The sequence below is a fragment of the Coturnix japonica genome, chromosome 1 (genome assembly GCF_054131305.1).
Source record: "Coturnix japonica strain WE chromosome 1, WE-NBRP24, whole genome shotgun sequence".
Lineage (NCBI taxonomy): Eukaryota > Metazoa > Chordata > Aves > Galliformes > Phasianidae > Coturnix > Coturnix japonica.
The window spans coordinates 27757562-27781093 of NC_140663.1; the positions used below are offsets into that span (position 1 = coordinate 27757562).

Genomic DNA, 23532 nt, shown 5'->3' on the forward strand with positions numbered 1-23532 from the left:
TCTCTGTATGTTACCCTTAGAAACCATCTCTCAAGGTCCTGGGAAGGCTCTGGGGTCTCAACTCTCAGTGCCTTCAAGCCATGTAGGACAAAGTGGGGGCAACTGAGGTAATTCAACAGCTTGCAGAAATCCCAAGACCCTGAATTCTCCATCCCTAACCTTAAAAAGAACAAGCTGTAACGACAGTTTACCCACAGGCAGTGCTGTTAACTACAGGCTCCTCCCACAGCTACAGTGGAAGCCAGAGGGTCACTGCACAATGACAGGTACATCTCAAACACACATTACTTAGAGCATTACTTAGCCCTTGGATGTGACCTAGGGCTCCCTTCAGCCTTCAGGTTTTTTTTTTTGTTTTTTTCAGTAAGAGCCAGTTTCATCTTCTGGGAGCAAAACTCAGACACATTTTAGCTCACAGGATGAATGATACGAAGTGAACACAATTATGCTGCTGGCAGTGCACTAATAAATGTCTGCTGAGGATGGTCAACAATCACCTGCTTAGCACTGGAATCTCTATAAGTAGTTCTCTACACCATCTATAAGGCATTAGGCAAATACTTTGTGGACAACAGATACAAGTTACAGTGTTTCTGCTAGTAGTAATTGAATGTCTTTTCTGTATTGTTATGAAGAATGGACGTGAAATGTAAACAAAACATTTCAATATTGCAAAGTGTTAATGTTATTCGAAAGAAATTCTACAGGCTTCCAATTCCATTAGAAAACTGGTAGTTCAGTAGGGTGAGTCAGATACTGCTCCAGATGCAGTCAGAAACCCTGCTGACTTCAGCGGGAGGAGGGTGAAACATGAGAGGAGCAAATCTCTACAAGGTCACCCTAGGTGTGTACCAATGAATCCAAGAATGCAAAAGGCATGAGGTATAATTAAATGTGTAGGTTTTGATAAAACTGGAACCTGCCATTGTTTTCTGAGATGAGCAGGGCATTAGCGAACAGTTTGATGCTGAAAGAAATGCAGACTTCCTATGGAAATCTCTGAGCATCTGCTTCTCTTTAGGTTCAGGTATCATTGCTGAGCATCCTGGCTATTGGTGGCCAGGTGCAAACTGAAAAGCAGCAGGGAAATGGTGGCTGATGATGATCATCCTACTCCAGCTCCTTATACCCCTTTGCAAAAACACACACACACGCATACACACACACACAATGGCCTGCTTCTCAAAGCAACAAATGAGCCAAGCCCAGGGCTGGCCCCTCCACTGCAACATTACAGAGAGAAGCACCAGATTTAGGAACTAAGTTTATACAGCGCTCATTTATCCTCTGGTGGTGCTTTTTGTATCCATATCCAGAATGCTACACTTATTTGGTGAGGCAAATGGTGTACAAAACAGCAAAAGAACAAACAAACAAACTGAATGCATACAATTCAAAAGCAGTTTTTGTTAAAATGCAATGGGGAAGGGAGTGAACTGACGACATTTGGGATAATCACTCCAGCTGGAATTGATAACAAATGTTGCTGCTCTAAAGGAGCAGAGCTCATGGTTCAAGGGCTAAGAATAATAACAGAACAATGCAGTTCATGGGTGGAAGAGGAAAAACAAGTTGTGATGAATTCCTATGAGCAATACTCTATATAGTCTTGCAGACAACATAGAATTGGTGCTTATCTGATTACTCAGTATTGTGGGACAGAGTGATATGCCTGTTGGAATAACGGGTCTGTTTTCTGCAAGAAAATACACCCAAAACAGCATTTTCGGTACTGGAAAAATCATTATTTGGATTTGATTTGAGTAAACTCACAAAAGGTAGAATAGATAACAGAATGGATGGTTGCGATTTTGGTGTGTAGCAAACAGGCATGTCTCCTTTTCAGAAGGTCAACTTCAGTCGCTGCCTTCAGTACTACCTCCTGACTGTACCCAGTCATAGATGACCAATGGGATGCTCACTAGGGAAAACATTATCCCTAGTGCCAAGAAAAGGGAAGCCTGAAACAAAAAGAAGAGAAAATTAATGAACAAAGAGAAAGGACAATTAATTTGATTGTGTTAAATTTTCTTAAGGACATTTACAAGGTGATGTATCAAAACCATGAGCTAAAATGGGATTTGTCTTCTGGTGAAGGCAAGAGCCATAGATAATTAAACAGATTACTGTCATTAATAATTACTTGCTGAACATAAAAAACAATTCTTCCCCTTTCGATTCACTTGTTAGAAGCCAGCCATCCCTAAAAAGGATTAAGTGAGTCTGCCTTTAGGACTTATCAGCTCCATTCTCCTCAAAGCCAGGATGAGCAACGTGCTGAATGCCTTCTGATTCAGCACACCGAAAGGCAGAAAACTTGCTGGGCTGAAAGGGCTGCCAAAGGCAGCTGGAGGGACACCCATACTTATATATGGGGCTATAACTGTGGCTGCTTGCAGACCTGCTCTTCCCCCAGAGGTAAGAGTTCCTCACTCCACAGAGAAGGGCCCTGGTGCACAGGGGAACCCTGCACCAGGAGATGCACAGAGCAAATGAAAAGGGGCAAGTGAGGCTGCCAGCTAATGGAGGCAAGAACGGAAAGTCAGGAGAAACAGCTCACACGTGTTCAGATTAAGCAGGCTTTCTATCTAACTCACTTTAAGGAATGGCATGCAAAATGCTTTGCACAGATCAGAAAAGAATGCATACCCAAATCCTCTGAGTAAATTTTGCTCCATCCTGATGTGTAATTTTTAAATACAGTGATGAAGGAAGAATGAAAATCAGCATATTGGCAGAAGTGACCCCTGCAAAATTCAAACGAGTGAGTATTATTAGTTGCCAACACCATAATTATGTCGCTAATTAACAACAGTTCTGTGCTGGTAGTACAAAGGCAGGATACTGTACCTACAACTCCAAAAATATCCTTCATGGTTGGGATAAAAATGACTAACAGGTTGATGATAACCAAAAGAACAAAAGTAACCAAGACATGACGGCATAAGTCAAATTTTGTTTTTCTTGCCAGCTCGAATAATGATGAACGCACCTGTAGGAAAAGAGAGTTCTTGGTTAGGAGCAGTCCATCATCCAGTTCAAGGCTCCCCATGATTATTTTAACCGGTTCTTCATGTGACAACAAACTCTACGTGAATCTGGCAGAAAATTTATGGACTCTGATCTATTGCCTTTTGAGATAATCCTTGCAATTACTCTGGTATTTCAAAAATGTATGTGTAGATGCATCCGAAGGATATTCCTCCCTTTCTACCATGCCTTTTGGGATAATGAACTTCACCTCTCAGCCTGCTCCAGTGAAATTGCGTGAAGGAAGAGAAGGCCCTTGTGGATTCAGTTTAAAACAAAAAGTGATTCATTGATTTCCTCCAGGGAGAAGCTCTAAAGAAGTCACTGGGAACCCGGTGTGGGAAAAGACTGATCCAAGCTCAAGTTGTTTTGTATCTGCAACATTAATGACTAGGAAATGGCTGGACTGTTCTGAAAAGATCCAATGTGCACAGAGATCACCTACTTCCAAATCGTGTGGAGACTTTTACTTACAGTGAAAAACAGTACTGGCACTGTGAGTATAACTGCAACAATCACAGCCAAGCGCACCGTCAGGATGAGAATGTCATCTTTACTCTGGTACTTGTGAAGCAGATCTGACTGCACATTTTCTATGGAAAAGACAATTAGGTAAGAGTTCTGGCAAGGAGGCAATTAGTTTACAAAAATCATTGCTTAAAAACAGACTTCTTGAACAACAAGTGATTTATCTGCAAACAAGAGTATGGAATGAACATTCTTGAGTTAAAACAGCATTTTGAACCAAATCTTAATGATCTCATTATTCCAGATTAATCCTTTGGAGGCCTGATTAAGGAATGCATCCTAATTCAGGACAGCACATGCTTAAGTCTAAGGTGATTTTCACTGTAGGAAAGACAACAGTGAGACATACACCAAAACTTTCTTAAATATATACATACATATGAAAAATAATTGAAGTAAAATTAGCTACTTCTAATCAGTTCTGCGGGCTTGTTTTTAAAGTTTGAAATGATATAAAAATAACCACATGCACTGCAATGGCTGAGTTAAATACAAATTACAGGGATGAGCTAAATCAGTCAAAACAGCAAGTAAACTCCCAGCACAGAGCAGTGCCTCTGTTTTCAAACAAGAACAAAACCTGTCTGAGGTCAGCTCCCTGTGGGATGTTGTGACATCTGCACTCACACCCCTGGGCAGCTCCTCAGAGGGCTGCCCTTCTGAATATTCTCTTGAACCTGCTTCCCCTTACGGTGCCCACAGCATAGCCAGTGCGCTCTGCGCAACCAGCGTGCCCAAGGGAGCATGCTGGGGTGCTAGCGGGAAGGCGCTGGCCTTGCTTTAAAAAGCCCTCCTGCAAAAATGCTTCCTTTGCACTATCTTTACGTACTGATAATGGACAGGGAAAGCAAGTCGCTGGGGGACCTACGTGCTTGCTTTGTGTCTTTCTAGTATTTAGGCAAGGCAACTCAGGGAGGTGGCTGTGAAACACACCACAGAACCACACTTGCTGCCCTGTTTTAGAACAGCTTGTGTTTTGTTTCTGTCTGCTAATCTTAGAAGGCTGACAGTAAACTGTAATAGCTCTTAAACCGAAGTCCTTAAGTGGAACTCGGTGGGCATGTGTAGATCAAAATCTTGGTACAACCTCCTCTATTCTTGAAGGCAGAGAGCCGCCCTGCAGCGAAACTCCTGTGCTCCCCCCGGGGCATCCTCCTGGGGCGAGACCACCTCTCAACACCTCTCCGCAGCGCCTGAATTCCAACCAGGAGAAAAAAAACACTCTCCCACCTCCCTGCATGTTAGGAGTGGGATTTTCAAGCCGGGCACATGCACAGCTTCTGCGACACAGAGCTTACTCTGCTCCTGCGAGCACAGACTGCAACTTCTGTACCGCTCACGGGCTGCAGCCGGGTAGGAAGTGAAAGGCAAGGCTTACAGTTGAAGGTCTGTTTTCCTTTCAGCTAGATACACCACAGAGCCCAACCACAGTGACCTTTTAGGGGAAGAAAAACACCTCTTTTCTGTAATTCTGCAATGTAAATATAGTCATAACTGCAACACTTTCGAGAACACAGCAAACAGACAAGCACTACTGGTGTAAAAATGAAATGGACAAAATAAAAACCCTGGTCTTACCCAGCTAGGGAAGAGGTTAGAAAACTAAGTGCACATACAAAAGGCAAAATCTTGTCAGTCCCAAGGGCAAGGAGGAATGGAGTGGAGGGGGGTTGATATTCCCTAGGCTCCTTTTTGTGCTGTTTCTTGTGGCACTAACTCTCAGACTGTTTGTATGAGCCCCAGTGGAGCTGTGTGGAAGCACATGGTGTCCATGTGCAGGGATGCCTGCTCCACCAGGGAAATTCCTCTCCCTTCCAGGGTCAGGAGGATGCAGCCTCTGCCTCCATGGAGTGTGAGAGGTTCCCAGAGTGGTCCCTATGGGTATGTGCCTCCTCACATCCCTGGGGTGACCTCACCAAAATTTCCTTCCTGCCAAAGACAAAGGGTCTGTGCTGATTCACTCCCACTGCCCTCCTGGGGCTACTGATCTGATGTGTTTCTTTAAATGTTCTAGCAAGCAGCAGACAGATGAGAACAGCTGCTGCTGCTGTCACTTGAAGCAGATACCCTCTATTTCCATCAGTTGTCTTGGGAAAATCACAACTGAGGACCTCAAATTACTTCAACACAGGAAGGCTCAAGGCGTTATGAGCCTGAGAAAATTGAGATAGGTACACATTTGAAAAAAAAAAAAAAAAGCCAAATTTCATATTTACTTATTTTCCTTCTTTTGCAATATGTGCCTCACAATGAATGGTGTCACAAATGGGGAGACTGTAACAAAAAGGTCACTTGGAATATAGAATATATACTGGAGAAGACTGATGACCTTTAGGTGACTCTGAGATAAAAGACAAATGTCAGTTGAGTCATCTGTCTCATAACCCCTTAACGGCCTACAAGCAAACACACTGCGCTTCAACTTTTCCATGATACTGGAAATGGGAGTAGCTTCTTGGGCCACGTTCATTTTTTATCCTATTTACTTAATAGTTATATCTGTTCCTTTAGGACAGCAATACAACACGGTTTGTTTGTGTCACTAACTTAACCAATATTTATGAAGAGACGCAGCGCAAGTCCCAGACACTGCTATAGCCATGCTTGGCTGCTGAGCTGGGACAACCCTCTGGGCTTCCCCACCCTTTGCAGCCAATTTATTTAACCAAAAACCGAAGGGGTGAACCCTAGGGACATAAGGAAAATATGTAGTGTTTTGTCTATGGTGAAAAAGTCAAATAAGAAAGCAAAAAATTCTACAATGGCTCACTTGATACCAAATTCCTAGGACCTGTTTTCAAACCTTCCTCATTTTATACAGTCACAAATCAGTTATTACCAATGCATACAAAAAAAACCCCACCCAGGTAAGGACCATGGAACAAAAGCCTTTTGGTAGGGCCCAGCTAATCCCCAGTTCTATTAAATAAATCTTCCTCATATTCTGAATATGCCTTCTGTAAATACTATTTTCACTTGTGCTTCTCATCTCAGGGGGAGAGAGGAAAGGGTCTGTACCTTCAGTATGAAAACCCTACCGAAAAATCTTTGAAGAAGTATTGGAATGTAAGTGAACGGGACTTTCCAGTCGGGATTCACTACTGATTTCACGTGTATTCTCTTTCTGCATACTTACCATAGAAAGTCAAATAGCCAAATATGGCAGTCATAAAGTACATCACAAACATGGCAAAAAATGAGATATTTGAAACCAACTGCATTTTTTTCTGTGAACGGCTGGAAAAAGAAAAAAAGAAGGGAACATATAAAATGGTTGGATTGCATTTCTGAATAGCTGATTAAAAATGTATCAAGTCTTTGTATAAACATATCAATCCTGGGGAGATTCGTGAATTCATTTTCATTTAAAACAGGCATTCATTGACAGCTGCACAAGGAAGAGAAAGGTGGGGGCAATGGATCGAACTTGGAGTTTAAGCACAGAAATTCTGTGAGCACCCCATGGCTCTGCTCCCTAACCATACTCTTGTAAACAGAGGGAAGGGAAATTTGAGTGGGTAGGGAGAGCCCTTAAATACTTCAGTAATTAAATTCAAAGGCCAAAATAAAGGGAGAGTAAACACACACACAGAAAAAAACCTCCAAAAAAAAACCCATTCTGAATGTTTGCAAAAAAATATTTGTATTGCCATGTGTAGGAAATCATGGATGCATACAGACCACTGCAGATCCGTACATTGATTAAATGTAAATATTTCATTTTTAGATATTTGCTGTGAAACAGTACATGTATCTGTATATATATATAGAGAGAGACTTTAAATACATGCAGGGATACCCTAAAGAGGCCCCAGAGAACCTGATGAACTCAAGTGAAATACAAAGTGCCCAGTTTTGAGCACATCCTGAGGATCCCCATGGGTCTGGCTGTTCATAACCCTCCCTTTGGTCCCTCCTTCCCACTTCCAGGGGCCAGGGCTCCACGTCAGCCCCATGTCGTTCCCTGCCCCAGCCAGGTTGCAGCAGGGCCAAGCTCCAGCTCTGCACAACCCTGTTCAAGGCCACAAGTTGGGCATTCTGGCAACAACACAATAGCACATGCAAGGCAGAAAATCATTTCTGTTTCTGGTACCACACCAGATTTTTAGGTACACTGGAACAAATGCTGTGGGCTGAACACACGTCTCCTTCCTACGCAAAATAACAGCAGTCGACACAACTTGGCTCTCCCCAGGCTGCCATGTACTTCCAGAGAAAACTCCCCATTTATTGCATTATCCTCAGCTTCTCTCCACCCCAATGACACCTCTGGGAGTCCAGCTTTCCTAGCTGACAGTCACACTCATTGACTTGTTTGGTTTTACTGAAGCACATCTCCTCCGAATGGTAAGAATGACTCAGAGCACCTCTGCACTAACATTTTCCATGCAAAACAGTGAAAACAATTAACTGGAAAAAAAAAATAATAAAAGAGAAAGGCTTACTCTTTAAGTTCGCTGTATATTGGAAGGACTGATGGGTGGCACACAAACGCAAAAGCGATGGTGGGTAAAGCATACACTGTCTGTTCAGAGAGAATTTCAGACAAAAAGTTAAGAAAAACAAGTATTTTTCCCAGCAGTATGAAGAAATGATCTGTGTTCAACTACCTCAGCTCCCAGCTATCTGGACTCTTCAAATGAATGTCGAGAACCCTTTTCAGAGAAGGCAGGAGACCTGTCAGCTGGCACATATTTAACAAAGTATGGAGAGCAACACTCTTCCAAGGGGAGGACAACATCTTGGTGTTGGCCACCCAAGCCCAGTCCTGACTTTGTCCTCAGCGCACAGCAGTGGATGCCACGTGGCTGTGGGACCGCTCCCAGACAGGGGTCTCCCTGCCCAGCTACTGCCACCTCCACCAACACGCTGCCACGTGTAACAGGGATGTATGGTGGATCACTGCTACACTACCCTGCCTCGGAATGGAGAGGGGTGCACACCCATGGTGCTAAGGCTGAAGTCCTGGAGATGAAGCCCATATCCAGACTGTAAGAAAAGAGAAGAGGAATGCAGAACTTACAAATAAATGGATATTTCAAGGTACCAGACAGAGCCCCTTCATTTCCCAGGACAACAAAAGGGCTAGGAGGGCTGTGGAGGGAGCATGCTTTTCCTTGGGGAAAGAGAGAGACCGTTATGTCACTATGAAGCATAAAGGGCCTCTGAAGGGAGCCTCACCCACTGCTCAACCAAAAATCTGAGCAGGCTTCAGTGGTCAGCATCTGGCCAAGCTTTATAAATGATCTCAGAGCTCAAGCACTTCCATTCTCCCCAGGAAACTAGAACGAGCTGAGATCACATGAAAAAGGTCCTCCTGTTAGGATAAAAGGATAAATCCCTACAAGCAGCTCTCCCCACTGCTCGGAGGTTTCCTCATGTTGGCCACAGGACACTTATCACCACAGAAGCCATTCTGGGGCTGCCCAGTGGGGCGGGATTCAGAAAGCACACTGCTTGCTCTCCAGTGGGGCCTTTCCACACTGTGGCCTCTGCTGCCTTCTCTGCTTCACTTCCAGTGCACTATTGTTGTGGAATCTCTATCCCTGGAGATACACAGAAGCCATTTGGATGTGGTCCTGACCACTTTGCTCTGGGTGTCCCTGCTGGAGCATATGGACCCAGAGGCTCCTGCCAGCCTCAAAACAGATCTCCTCTCATGTAGCAAAGTTGCTTAAAGTGACTGGCAAATTTTTGGCCCTGAGAGCAAATCTCTAAAGCTCAAGTCTAGTGTGCCTAGTTCAGACTGACTGCTCCTTCTGATGGGCATCCATCAACTCTGAAGTAAACACTAACACTTCAGGAGATCAAGACAGTCCTTTGACACTGCCTGAACTGTACCTACACCTATGTTGCTACCGCATACCCAGTCAACTGCTTCTTGGTCGGTCACACTGGATCTGAGCTGATGGCTGTCCCCGGCTGAATGAAAATGCTCACCTGATTTAATGTGAGCTGCACTGAAGCTGGCAGGATGAATTAAAAAAAAATAATAATAATTTTTGCATGCATATAATATGCATATGCGTTCCCTACGAATGCAGTGGTGATACCCTGAGGAGCATGCCCTACTGGATAAGGTACCATTCAAGAGCGCTGCAAACCAGCATGGCCGGAAGAAGAAATCCTCTTACTCCCACAGCTACAGCCAGCTGCTCTTTTGCACTCTCTTGGCACAGCATTTTGTGCAGCTGTGCAGCGATCAAGGAAAGCATCCAGCTGAAAGGCCATCAAATTTTTACTTTCAACTGTATCCTTTTTCCTCATCTTGTTCACCATACGGCTACGGAAACACATACCCTGTCACAAAGAAGTGGTTTGTGTGCAGGACAGATGGGTTACTTCTGGCTTTTGGATGCAGGCATGGCTTACAGTGTCTGCTGAAACACAGCCTAAGCACTCAGTTGCAGCATGGAAAACAAGAAGCAGCAGAAAGGAAAACTTTCATAAAGAAAGCATTTGTTATCTGGTGGCAGCTCAAGCTCACAGCCTTAGCATGCCTGCTACCGAGGCAGCTCACTCTGTGCTCACACTGTCTCAGTTTCCTGAGGAATGGAGTGACAGAGCAAGGCTGCAAGGAGCTACAGGCATCATGGCACCTCCAAAACACTGGGCAAGGACACCTGTCATGCATTCACCATCAGAGTTATGTGTGGAAGCACGGAGGGCAGGCCCTAGGTGGTGCTGAGCTGAGTACGACATGGGGTGTGGGTGCATATATTATGTGAATCAAAAATAAGTATCATAAAGAGAAACATACCTTGGAATTAAAGATAACATACTTTGGCTTACACATATGCTCATGTGCTGAGCTATTGGATAGGATAGGTGATGTTGTATTTAGCCCCGGCTCGAAACAGGGAATTTGAAACTTCTTGTAAATAACCTAGAACAAGAGCTAACTGTTAAAAATAATACTAAAAAGCAGATTAAAATTAAATTCAGAAATTCTGCATATCTTATCAAGTGACTAATCCAACAAACAAAACAAGCTGAACTTACCACTATCAGGAAAAATACCATACAGCTTAATGAAAATCCACTGGTATAGCCAAGATACCCTGAAATAAGTAAATAAATTAAAAAGTTATACGGAATAATTTTTATTAAACATATCTTGCTTTTTAATTGTCTACTCAAATGAACAATTTAAATGTATTATGAATTTCAAATGAGTTACAGGATTCTGGGCAGGACAAAAGCGACTTCATTTGGTGCCTTCCATGTTGTAAAACAGTGAGATTTCAGACAGAGTACATACTCAAAACAAAGCATACTCCCGAACCAGGGGTATCCTCTCATTACAACGAGAGCACAATTTCTAACTTTTATTTGACTTGCCAGTGCAGCTGTCAGAGGCGCAACGTCTGGCTCCTCTATTTTATTCCTGCAATGGTATTTGCATCTTACCTAAGTTCTTTAGGAGACATAAAGGGAGGATGATACCAAACGTCACTGCAACAACAAGAATCCGCCCATCCACATACCATGCCCTGTATGAAACATTTAGAAAGTACCATGAACACACCTTAAACCCTTTCTGGCACTCCTCACACTCAGCTGACCTCTTTAATCACTGCAGTTACAGAAGTATCTTTAGTATCATTATATTTTGGAAGTAAAGATGGGGACCATGTCTGAACTTTGCAGAAGAGTACTCAGCATCCCGCTCTTAAAACACGACACTGCTCTGACTCAGATGCAGCATTAACGATGTTCTGTGTGTCGTATTTCCATTGATCTGGCCAATTCAGTATGGAAGCCTGAGGAATGGGATCTCTATTTTACCTGGTTCTTTACAGTATATTATGAAACCCAGTGTAAACGATACTCACTACTATAGAAGAATACCATCCCTCTATAAAAGAAGCTGGTAAATGTCAAGTGACAATTGGCAGAAATCTAAGAATAATATTCTGCTACTGTCATTGATTAGAAGAATTTTATACTATCAACAGTGCTTCGGGGGCACTAAAAAGTCCTGTAAGATGCGAAGAATGAAGGGAAACATATAATGTGAAATTTGCATTGTTCCAAATATCTTCAAATGTTACCAACACTCTAAAAGTGTCTAAAAGATTCTGCACCAATATCCACTGTGCAAAGAATAACTGTTGATAACTTCATCTTTCATTTTCTATCCATCCTCCTTTCCTTCCCAAAGTTTTCATGTTTGTTTTTAACTCACAGAAATATTTCTGTGAAGATTTAGTTGTTAAGCCTAAAGAATACTGAAGAGCTTTTATACATGTTTACTTAAGCTTCCTTACACAACGTTAAATTCTAAAATCATCCAAATGAATTGAACTTACGAAAAAGATTCTTCTTTTCCCATTAGAAACTTTATGGCAGAAGGCAGTTCATTTTTGACTATGAAGAGATAGCTCAGCATTGCTGGAGGAAGAAGAAAGTCACTTTAGGAAACAGATGAGATATTTTGCAGAATAAGTACACGCTGAACTTTTTCCAATTTCAGCCTGTAAAGCTAGAAGGCCTAGAACTGTAACTGACTATAAACTACTGATTATTCAGTAAGAAAGTATTTTTAAAAGGCCATGTGCAAAACATTACTGAGATCAAGCATGAAAATCCAAAGACATTGCTAGGAGAAGAGGGAACCTGCCAAGTTGGGAGGCATAACTTCATAAAGGTGTTTGTGGGTTGTGTTTTTTAATATTCCTCCTTTACCTCCAACATTTTGAAGAGATGTAGATCCAAAGACAATCATTTTCCCTGGGGTACCAAAAACCTGCTCACCGAGCTTTTCATATACCATGCAGCCTGTGTAAGAAGAAATGAGGAGAAGGGTAAAGAATACAATGGCATATGCTGTTGAGTCAAAACACTTCTGATTCCCTCTCTGCAATCATATCTTCCTGTCACAACTGAATAGAGAGCTCTCTTGTAATTGCTATGGCTGAAACTTAGGGAGGAATGTTTTCTTGATACCTGTAAATGCTTTCTTTGGCTACCAATCACTTATGGGACGGAGGCATTCCTTTAACGAGCCCATTTATACCTTTAGGGGCACTATCCCCATCCTGGCATATTAGGTTTGCAATCTCAATGAGAGGTTGAAAGCCTTCTCTCCAGACCAAATTCAGTACAACAGGGACCACAGACTGGCACTGGCAGCCTGGCCACAACAGACACCAGACTGTAATTCTGTAATTTTGCTTGGTTTGACTAAATGACCCAAATGAAGGCAGTCACTGCTGCACCAGATGATTTACAGTCTTTAATGATAGTGTTCTTGTGAATTCTAGAACGTGGTATGCTTTTGGTAAAAGCAGAAAACAGTGTAAATTATAACAAGAACTTAAATATCTGTCAAGCTTGTGAAACTCCACTATTAATTGGATTGTGCTTCAGTTAAATGCTTTTTGTTTTTTTGTTTTTTTGGTTTTTTTTCTCTTGGCTGTGATTCAGGCTGAGGGAAAAAAAAGACTGGACACGGTGAAGCTGTTGAGACTCACAAGAACAGAAAGAGAAATATTGCAGATGTTACACTGAACAGATTGTTTTAAAAATGGATCTCACTGTTTGTTTTTCTCTACGTTTCCTTATAGCTGACATTTCTTCTTTGAAGCTTGTATAAACAACAAGATTGACCTTAAATGTAGTGTTGTGTCTGTGATCCAGCAGCACAGAAAGCAGGGCTTAGATTCTGGGAACTAACGGGGCAAAAGTGTTCACAATTAGGCCTGCATACCTAATTAAATAAGCTGTTGCTGCCATTGTACATAATAGTAACTCATCTGCATCCAAATTACATATTAAAATATATTGGTGCTCTTACATAGAGATAATTTTAAAACTCTGGTTCAGTGATTGTTACTCAAGGAAAAAATCTACGATTCAGAATAGAAAGTCATTTAACCCTGTATATAACATCTAATTTCTGTGTTTAGAAATACATTTTGCTTAGAGATACACCTCCTTTTCTAGAGGAACTGGTTCCCTTTTATTTTCTCCAACTACAACAGGAATTTCAAACTAGCCATTAACAACAAAGTGTACTTCCACATAAGCTACACTGTAGACAAAGATTCATTATATTTCATTTGGAATAGATTTTGTAATGCAAATAAACTATCTGAGCTGTTCCTCCTACTTTGCTGAAGACATTTCACTACGACAGAATTCAGTCTTTGGCATATATTTTTTTTCTCTTTACAGTGATGTTCATATGCTGTTCTCCTTTGCTATGACATAAATTATTTTTAATTCTGGGCTTCTGACCCAGAATTTGGCAGGACTTTCTTTTGTGTCAGCAAAGTTATAGAAATTCTGTGTTTCACAAAGCACTTGGCTTTATTCTGAGCACTTTCCACCTCTTCTTCTTTACAATTCCATTGAAATGGTACAATAAAGTCTTAGATTACCTGTTTCCTTTGAACACACCAACAGGAGATGTATTGAATAAATAGACAGCAATGTCACAGAAACCAAAAGCAGCCTACAAAAGAATGAAAGATAAAGCTTACTGTAAGAACAGAGCTCTAACGTTACAATATTTTATGTGTTGGGTCATATACCCATTGAGGCCAAGATATTTTTTATAATCCTCTGAGAACGCAAAAAGCTCTATAAACAAAAGTGATTTACATGCTTTATGCAGTTCTGACACACTACAGAGGAGGTACGAAGCCTTGTATGCAGAGGAATCCAACCAAGGAAAACTCAGTAGAACTACGTCCTGCTATTTAGTTATACCCTCCCAAGCCGAAGGAACAGAGATGTCTCATCATATAGGAATTAGGATTTAATCAGAGCAGGAATGAGTTGCATACATTCCTCACCGCACAGTCTAAAGATTTTTGTTTTTTTTTTTTCTCTTCTGGAAGACAAAAATTTCAGAGGGAAGTCCTCTATTTAAGGATTTTCATGCCAAATGTAAGCATCTCTCTCCAAGACACATGCCACCAAAGGTAGCCTCCCAGTGCCCCTGGAGGAGGAGAGGAGGAAGGCTAACACTGCACAGAGCTGTCTTGCTCTGGCCAGCTCTTGACGTGTGAATGGGACCTGGACATAAACTCAGCTCACTCAGTGAAGAAGGTGGTCTCTAGTTTCCATTCTGACCCTATGCTCACAATGAGTGAACGTGAAACTTGAGGGCTCTAGGCTTTAGGTGTTGGGCATCAAGACAGCTGAGCCAGAACCTAACCCTTCACCTCCATGGCCCACACTGGGAGTAAAGGCAGAAACCAAAGGCTTGTGCTTCACCCAGGCAGGGACAGGTGTTCCCTCACTGATGTCACTCCCTGTTTTCCTGTGATCCATATTTTGACTTTGCATGTAAAAGAATTGCAGGAAGTAATGACCAAACTGTTTGTGGAGAGAACTTGCTGGCACAAAAAACTCTCAGTGCCGGGGGGTAAGTACATAAAAATACTTCAGTTCATTGCTCCATGTCTTTTAGCCAAGCACCATGTGTGTCTTCCCTTCCAATACTGAACACATAAAGGCCTGACGACGTTTTCACGATGTGTGTGAAGAGCATTCAGACAATCTGCTGGCAATTCCCCTTCTTATTATGACAGCTACCCTTGGGACATTACAGAAAACAAGCCTGAAATTTAAAAGAAAACTGCGTATCTACTGCCATAGATAGGCACAAACATATCTCTTCCATTGTAACGCATAGAATAGAATACGAAGCCTTCTTCCTCCCCCTTCTTCTTATTTTGGACTACAAATACTTTTGTGTCAAATAATGACCTATGGGTTACTTGGAGCCAGAGGAGGAGGAAGAAACACAGAAATGGTAGGAAGAACTGCTCTTTTGCCAAGAACGAATGATGGTTCACAATAACACAACGCTTTTCGTACAGGCCAAAGGGTGTTTCTCCTTGGGGAGGTGAAGGGAAAGGAGACTGCGCTGGCTGCTCCATTTTTAAAGATGCCCTAAGTTCTCCTGCTGCCCTGCTTCCCCTGTCCGTGTAGAGGCACGGTGCTCACAGCTGCCATGACTCACTCCCAGTCCCAAGTGGCTCTGGCTGTACAGGCCAGCAGCATCAAGGCTATTTTAATATTAAAAGCTCCCGTTTTTCAGGCACTGAGCTCATGGAGCTTTCACAGTGGTAAAAATAACACTCTCGAGCAGCCAGGTATTTATCTGATCTGTTGTCCTTAGCTCCCCATAGGATTAATACAGAGAAGCTTGGCATTTTCATTAACACTGCGTGAAGAACTTGTTTGTGTCAGGACACTCATGCCAGAACCGCCCCTTGGAAGGGAATGAGAATGTACATACCACTCATCCTGTGCAAATTCAAAACAGAAGTGGGGAAGCTCACACTGCCGTCTCAACGCTTATTATTTTGCCTAATTTTAAAGTAGTGCTGGCAGCTGTGAAGGCAACCAGCACACGGAAAAGTCACCTCCCTCCAACAAATCCAGAATAAACAGCTTAGGGCAGGAGACTGATACAGGGCTACGAAGAACACACTGTTCCTATGACACCACTGCTGTTTGCCAACAGCTGCGTTACCAAAGCAGCTGAAATGGGTACTGTCCCCAGCGCCCTGTGGAGCCCAGGCTGCATAGTCAGAAGAGCAATGAGGATCATGGAGTCCCCTCTTCATTGCCTGAACCCCTGTGAAGCATTAGATGCAGGGTCACGGCACTGTGTGGCCTCAGCCAAGTGACTGCCTCCAGCCAGCCTTAGCAGAGGTGCCTGCAGGGAGCAGTGTGAAGCTCCAGTTGTCACCTCACGCTGCACCTCATCCAACAAGCCCGGTGTCTCAGATGATCTTCTCAACTCCTTTGCAGGGATAGGCTAAACACAGGCTGAAGGCATCTTGTGCTTGTTGGCCTGTATGTCTCTGCAACATGATCTGTGTCATTCTGCTAATGCGACTTGAATGAAACCACAAGCAGGATGAGCTACCTGCAGGTGCTCCTGCCATTCCCAGCTGGCCTGACTCAACTGAAGCTCTTCAACCTCTTGTGCCATATTTCTGCAGCACAAAACTTTTCTTCCCTTCTTCATAAAAGAAAGGATATTCTTTTCTGATCTAGGTTGTCATTATTAACAATGTCAGGATCAAGTTCCTCTGAGTTTCTCAGCCCAGAAAGCCTAACACTTCATTGCATCAATCAGTTTTGTGAATAGCATGTGAGAGCACATATCCATCTCTGTATTTCTTTTCTACAAAAATACAGGATCTGAACTGATCTACTTTACACTGCAGAAGCACAAAAGTTGTGAGAGTGGAAACCAGTTTTGGTCTGCTTTACCAGCCCTAAAAATGCTGCTTTAGTTTTTACTCCTCTGCTTTCTACTTTTCAGAGATGGCACAAGCCAGTACTGGCAGGCTGACAACCTGGACAAGGCAACCTAGAAACCCTGAATTCTGCTGTTCAGGAGCAATGAGTGTAAGTGCTTTCTCATGCGCAAAAATCATATGAATCCTTTCCAAGACTTTATCCTTTATCACTTGTAAAGAAGAGACAGTTCTAAGATATATTTGGAATAAAGAGCAGAACTATACATTTGTTGAAAAAATGCACTGAATGAGAGTGTGACCAAAACTGTAAAAGTAATGGTCTAACTTTAACTGTGAGACTATTGTATGGTAAAAGTCTATTTCAAGCATTTCAATTTTCAGGCATAACTACAGAAAACACATTTGAATGACCTGTCTCCAGGCTTCAAAAGCAAAATCTCAGCTAGACTGGTCAGCTAGTTCCCGATAGCTTCCTTACCTTTCCTCTCAGCAGGCTGAGTGATCTCCAAGCCAACAGATCTAAGAGCATCAGAAAGCTATCAGGAACAATTATCCACTCTTAAACACAATCCAGGAGAGAGTAGTGCTGTTATTTGCTGTATAAAACTACCAAACATGTGTCTTCGGCAGATTTTGTGCAGTTAGGTGGTATGTATTTACACACTCACTACTCAAACCAAGATGAACTTAGTCAATAGGTGAGACGCTATTAATCATAGAATCACAGAATGGCTTGGGTTGGAAGGGACCTCAAGGATCATCAAGCTCCAACCCCCCTGTTTCAGGCAGGGCTACCAGCCTTTACAACTAATTCTAGACCATTATCTCAAAAGAGGCAACTAGGCTGAGCTTTTTTTGGTTACAAGAGTTTTTGCCCACCTCTGTCATTGTCCTTATCAGAGTATGGTAGAGAACCACAGAGAGGTTAGTGTCACATGCTGGTTAAACTCAGCAGAACTGAAATAAACTCAGTCCCTCTGCATAAGAAAAAATCTAAATTTGAGTCCTGCTACTTTATTGCCCAGCTTAGTTGCAACACAATAATGAGGCTTTGTACATTCTTAATGTAAGTGGATTAATTCCTCGGATTATTCCCAGATTTCACCCAACCACTGCAAACTGTACTCTAGCAGCATGGCTGCAGCTATACTGGCACAAAATCCTGGAGCAGATGGCTGTACATACCACTGTGGCCATTCATTCTGCTATATGCAGAGCTCACATTATAATTCTTCAAAAAACAAACCAACCCAAAAAAACCACCTGGTTCCAGAATTTTTAGGATCTGATGTTTAAGAAATGACACCTCTGCAGAGTGATCTGTAAACTTAATAACTGTGTTGAGCGGTTCTCAAATACTGTAAATTATTGTGTTTTTTTCCCTCAATGAACATTTATTACTGGAATCTGCACACAATTCCCAACTGATTTCTTAACAATCACTTTTCACAATGAAATGCCTCATGCTGCAAACCAAAATAACACAGTACTCCGGGTCTTATTCATTCATTGGCACTGTTTCATTTTTAAACTATACAATTCTGTTTTATGAAATGCTGCTTTTTTTTTTTTTTTTTTTTTTTTTTTTTGGTAAAGTACTTTACCTCAGCTTTTTTTTTTACACTCAAATCTTGGCTATATTTATGTTGGCTCTTAAGGACTCTCACATAAGAAACTGAAGAAACTGTGGGAGTGAGATGAAAATATTATATCTGACATTTAAAAGAATATAAATATTCCTTTTTCCTGCTTACAAGACTAGATATTGCTTCATGCTTTGCTGAAAGCTGTAGAGATTCTGGGACACAAGTAAGAAGTGAGTACTGTCACACTGCAAGTATTACTACTGAATAAATTTGCTTTTTTCAATGTATGTGCAATTTGCAGACCATAGGAAAAGTTCCTGGCGAGGCTCAGGTCAGCAGTTAATGACATGGCCTTAATCTGCTCTAGAAGCACAACTAGTGTTTTTCCCCCCCACACCATTTTGACTGAAAAATATATGACTGAAAAACGTAGCTAACATTTTCAGGCTTAAAAGCTGTAGTTGAGTATGAGTACATTTTTAGATGTGACACAGCTGACCCATCCAGAAGTACCCTGAAATCCAAGCTACTTATACAGGTCAGCTACTTCAAGCAGTGAAAAAGAACATTACATTTCCAGTAGACCATCAATCACTCAATCACAGAGCAGAGTTCAGCTCCTCAACCCATTCACACTTACGAAAAAAGGAAGATTCCTGTGTTGGCCAATGCAAAAGCGAGGCCTAAAATGCCACTGCCCATGATGGCGTTGCTGAGGTTGAAGACGGACATTCCCAAGGAAGTTGTACCTGGAATCTGGAGAAACAAATGTTTGTGTGTCAACAGGAGTTTGGAACAGAGCACAGGAATGCCCCTACACCCCAATCTGCAGGCTATGTGATAATCAGAGAGAAAGAGCTACTGCTGTGGGAGCACTGTGAGGTTTGAAAGAGAAAAAAGGCCACTGTTCTTTTTCACCCTTATATTCTGATGGCTGCCCTACTGGTTTTGTAAACTCACATCAGTAGCACGGGCAATATACAACTCATACTTACAGTGTGAATTTTAAAATCCATCTCTTGTCATGCCCATGGGACATCTTAGGTGTGTGAATGATGTATTATAAGCCCATGGAAACAGACATGCCTCCTGCCCAGCAAGGGCCAGAGGACTTCCCTTACCTGAACCAAAATGCCTTTTGGCTTTTTCGTATTTCAGTTACACATGCCTGTACTCAGCTCTTTTGAAAACTATATCCAAGGGTTCTCCACACATGACAGACAGTTAATTCTGACAAAGAGAAAGTCTACAAAAATACTTACATATTCATCACATTTCTTCTTTTCCAAGTGGCTGTTTGTGAGACTTCTCCTGCTCTCTCGGTCCGAAATAAATTTGCTGAAAAAACGTCAGAGTATTAATTTCCAGCAAAGAGCCATTAGAAAATGCAAACAAATTAATTCCATGAGCAGCACGTGATCACAAAATACACAATGTACACAAGCTACACACAAGAAAAGGTCAAGCCTGTAACTGTTAAAGGAGCCCAATTATGCTTTCCTGATGCCAGCACAGACTGGGCGTCAATAAAGGTACCACTAGATCAGAATAAACGTGTAGGGACTGGAATTTTAGGAGATCTAGTAATGAAAGGGCACTGATAAGCTGCTGAGTGCAAACCTTCTGCGGCTGTTGTGGGGTTGGTGTGGTTGGAGCCAAGAGGAAAATGAGGCGCTGCAGGCAGCAGCGCTGCCAGGGCCATCCTAAACCAGGCCATGTGCCCTGTGGGCGTGCTTCTTGTTGGGATTGCTGTACGGTCACCAAAAAGCCTTTCAAAACTCAATGCAAAATTCACCACACTGCAAAATCAAACATGTCTGTGCAGAGGAACATGAGCTGAATGACTTTTCTTCCTCTACAGCTACACTAGCTCTCTATTCCTAATACACACACACAGTCACCAGAGCAAGATTTGCCTCTTGCCTTTGTGTGTCAGTATGCAATGGATTTCTGACACTTCTGATTAGGGTAAGCTGTTAGTTTCTCCCAAAACCACTCTTCAATAAACAATTTTACTTTGTGCAAAGCATTCTTTCAGCTACTGATCTTCCAAAAGGTTTATGCATAATTAAGTCCCTGGCATCTCTGCTAATTTACAGATGGTTCTCTGGCACTGCCTACAGCAGCCATCATTCGTAACACATACCTACCCAGCTGCTGTCACCAAGCTTCCTTTATTCTGAATGCAGATTACAGTGGCTCTTCTTAAAGCAAGGAGTGAGCTGAACACAAAGACCAGCCCTAATGGCCCTTTCCCACAGCTGGGAACATCTCCCAGCCAAAGATTCACAGTTCTGACTCTGACTGTGCAATTATTGCTGTTTGTGTGGCAACTTTGATTCCTACCATCAGTCTGCTTCGATTTGCTCTGTATATAAACCAGACATAGGCTTCTCTTTTATTTTTTAAACGGTTAACTTCAGAAACTAATTCACTGCAAAATATAGATACTGAGACAGTCTCTAAAGCCCTAAAGCAGTTGGAATGTACGGCTGATCCTCCCCCACTGTTTTAAGGAGTGAAAAGCAATCACGGCTAAGGTGAACCGATCCAAAATTAACTTTCTGAAACTCATCGGGAAGGCATTTCACTCCGATGGAATCAAATCTCAACCCAATCTTCTGTAGATTCGGAGTATATGCTTTCTTTTTCTTCCATGCCTGTTTAAAGCTGAGCACAGGCAGCTGAGTGTGAGCGGTCTGACAAAGACATTCTGGCTCCCTCTCGAAACACCCCGCAGGCAATTTGTACAAGCAGGAGCGCACAGAAAAGTTTTGTCTCTTCTGTGTTTCTGAGCACTGCTGGGAACATCTGTGGGCTTTGCCTTCTTCTGTCAACCATGGAGATCATGTGTCATTTCAGATTTAGTTGGAGTAAGAAGTCAGCCAGTTCGCTCCCCCTGCTCCTGCTCAGCCCCACGCATTCAGTCTGTTCAATAATCACCAAAATAACAAATCTGTAGATACTATCGTTACCACCACCTGGCATTAAAGATCAATGAAAACTGTTGTTAAAGAGCTAGTACGTGACAAAGACTACATCCAAAAGACATGGCTCAAATGTAAAGCAACTTTGGAATTTTTCATTTCAGTACTTTCAACAGAAATGAGTTTTTACGGAATTGTCATTTTCAGTAGGGAACAAATGCATTATTTCCTTCCAGATGGGCAGAGGAGAAAACATCTGGTTAGATAAGCTATTCCAAAGTACTTTCTCTGGAGTCAGCCATGCTAAAATCCTCTCATCTCCTATGACAAGGTGTGTTCCTCATCCACTCCACATTTACTGTGTTGCAGGGCACACTTTTCTCTACCTCTGCTGTACAGTGTGTACTGGCAGGCAAAGTCAGATGCAGGACCTTCTGTGAGAGGCACAGCATTGCCCAGCTTGCACAGGGTGCTTCCCAGCCCTGCCTGCCAGCTGTGGCTGTGGGATGTCCGTCTGTCTGTCTGTAGCTACATGCACTGGTGCAGGTAACGTAACTGGCAGGCCTGGACAGGAAGGTTGCCTCGGGTCCATGCTCAGTAGGTGGTACAGATGAGCCGTGGGACACCCCACGCTGCTCACAAATGGAATGCGTTGCTGAACTCAGGTTCAGAAAGAGAAAATAAATGGAAGAAATAAAAGAAAGTAGGGAGAAGGCAGTCAGATGGATTCTACAGAAACTAATTTTCCCAATATACACTTTTTTTTTTTTAATCTAATTTCAGGATTTTTATTTTTTTATTTTTTTATTTTTTACTACAGTACATAAAGGAGAACATAGACTGGAATACTATAATTTCTTATTAAATCGTGCCTTGCATCTGCTCCGCTCAACAGCTGCACTTAGAAAGCGAGCTAATCATTGTCACAACGGTGAATATTTTAGCTTTATGAACCTGACTTGAATAAAGCAATATGACTGTTTGCTGTGGATCCTCCCAGCCCACAGAAGGACTAGAGCCAGCAACAGGTCCTAAAGAGTGCCTCCCACAGTGAGGCAGCACAAGCCTCCAGTGCCTTGTGGGCCCTGACAAGTGTGAGATCCATTTGGGCTGTTTGTCGTCTTCATTTTGAATGCTCTCCTCATCATACCCAATCATAACTTGTTCTTGTATGTTTCTGCTTTCCTGGTGTGCTTCCTACATCACAGTCAAGCACAAACAGTTTATGCAAAACTTTTCAGATGCATTTAAAGAATATCCTGGTCAAAAGATGATCAGCTCATCCTTGTGATGAAAGAAGCCTCACAGCTGGCTTGGAAAGAATGCTGTAATCAAATTATTTTTCTGCCTTGATTTAGTGAAAAACAGAAACTCAGTCTTATTGATAAAGTGGCTTTAAAAGGACCGTACTTAACCACGGTCTACAAATTTAATTTATTAAAGGACTTAAATGAGAAATGCTTGATAAAGGTGATATCCTGGAGCTAACCATTTTGGCTAAGCAGAGTTAAAACCATTTAGCCATCTCAGATATGTTTAAACATAATTAACTTAAACTGATATTTGACAATGCCTTAAACATTTGTTAGGGAAAGCTCATTTTGCCAAGATGACAGAACTCTATCCTCAGGCGGTTTCTTAAATGGAGCTGCAGCTTGAGTGATGGCAAAGATTTCCAGGGCAAGCAGGAACAAGAAATGCAGAAGAAAGCTTGCTTTGGCTTACACTATGAAACTCTGACCAGATCTGGGTATAGCTACCAGCAGCCTTGTCAACCAGACAAGGAGTGCTAATAACTTGCTCATAGCTGCAGACTAGGACAAACATTCAGCCAGCAGCTTCCTGTGAGCATCATCACAGGTACAGATCCAAGTCTGCTGAGCGGCTTAGCAGATCTGTCCTGCTACCACAGGAAGCAACAGGTCACCTACACACTGATTTATGTCATGTTCAGTGATGGCAAAGAGGTGTAGCCAGGATAAATCGTTAAAAGATGGCAAATCCATATTCGTATTTGATGCATGTTCCTTTGTATTTCAGAAAATATTCAACATCTGCACGCACAGAAAAACCCGTCCCAGTAGAGCTCCTCCCAAATAATATCCCATTTCTGCATATATAAATGCATATTCAGGCTCAGGAAATGCTGGAAATCTAAAGGGAACTACAGAATTCCTTTCTAAGATGGGGAAATATTTGGGGTTTAAATCAGACCTGGTATCAGCTTCT

At 42.2% G+C, this 23532-nt stretch overlaps 1 protein-coding gene across 2 annotated transcripts in view; it reads right to left on the reverse strand.

The window, feature by feature from the left end:
- Positions 1-1387: 1387 nt before the first annotated feature.
- The window catches only part of SLC38A1 (solute carrier family 38 member 1), a 32059-nt gene continuing 9914 nt past the window's right edge, over positions 1388-23532 (reverse strand). The window contains exons 3-17 of one of the 2 annotated variants that reach the window (XR_014933854.1): positions 19639-19714; positions 19017-19132; positions 13944-14017; positions 12247-12339; positions 11871-11952; positions 10969-11051; positions 10561-10619; positions 10319-10444; positions 8004-8083; positions 6695-6795; positions 4646-4993; positions 3505-3623; positions 2851-2992; positions 2650-2747; positions 1388-1961 (exon numbers count right to left, since the gene is read on the reverse strand). Coding sequence is in view for 1 of the 2 variants with exons in the window: in XM_015855030.3 (XP_015710516.1) it covers positions 1857-1961; positions 2650-2747; positions 2851-2992; positions 3505-3623; positions 6695-6795; positions 8004-8083; positions 10319-10444; positions 10561-10619; positions 10969-11051; positions 11871-11952; positions 12247-12339; positions 13944-14017; positions 19017-19132; positions 19639-19714 (1354 nt within the window). In the remaining variant the exon portion in view is untranslated. The remainder of the gene's footprint in view (positions 1962-2649; positions 2748-2850; positions 2993-3504; positions 3624-4645; positions 4994-6694; positions 6796-8003; positions 8084-10318; positions 10445-10560; positions 10620-10968; positions 11052-11870; positions 11953-12246; positions 12340-13943; positions 14018-19016; positions 19133-19638; positions 19715-23532) is intronic. The other variant, XM_015855030.3, reaches the window with a different exon arrangement.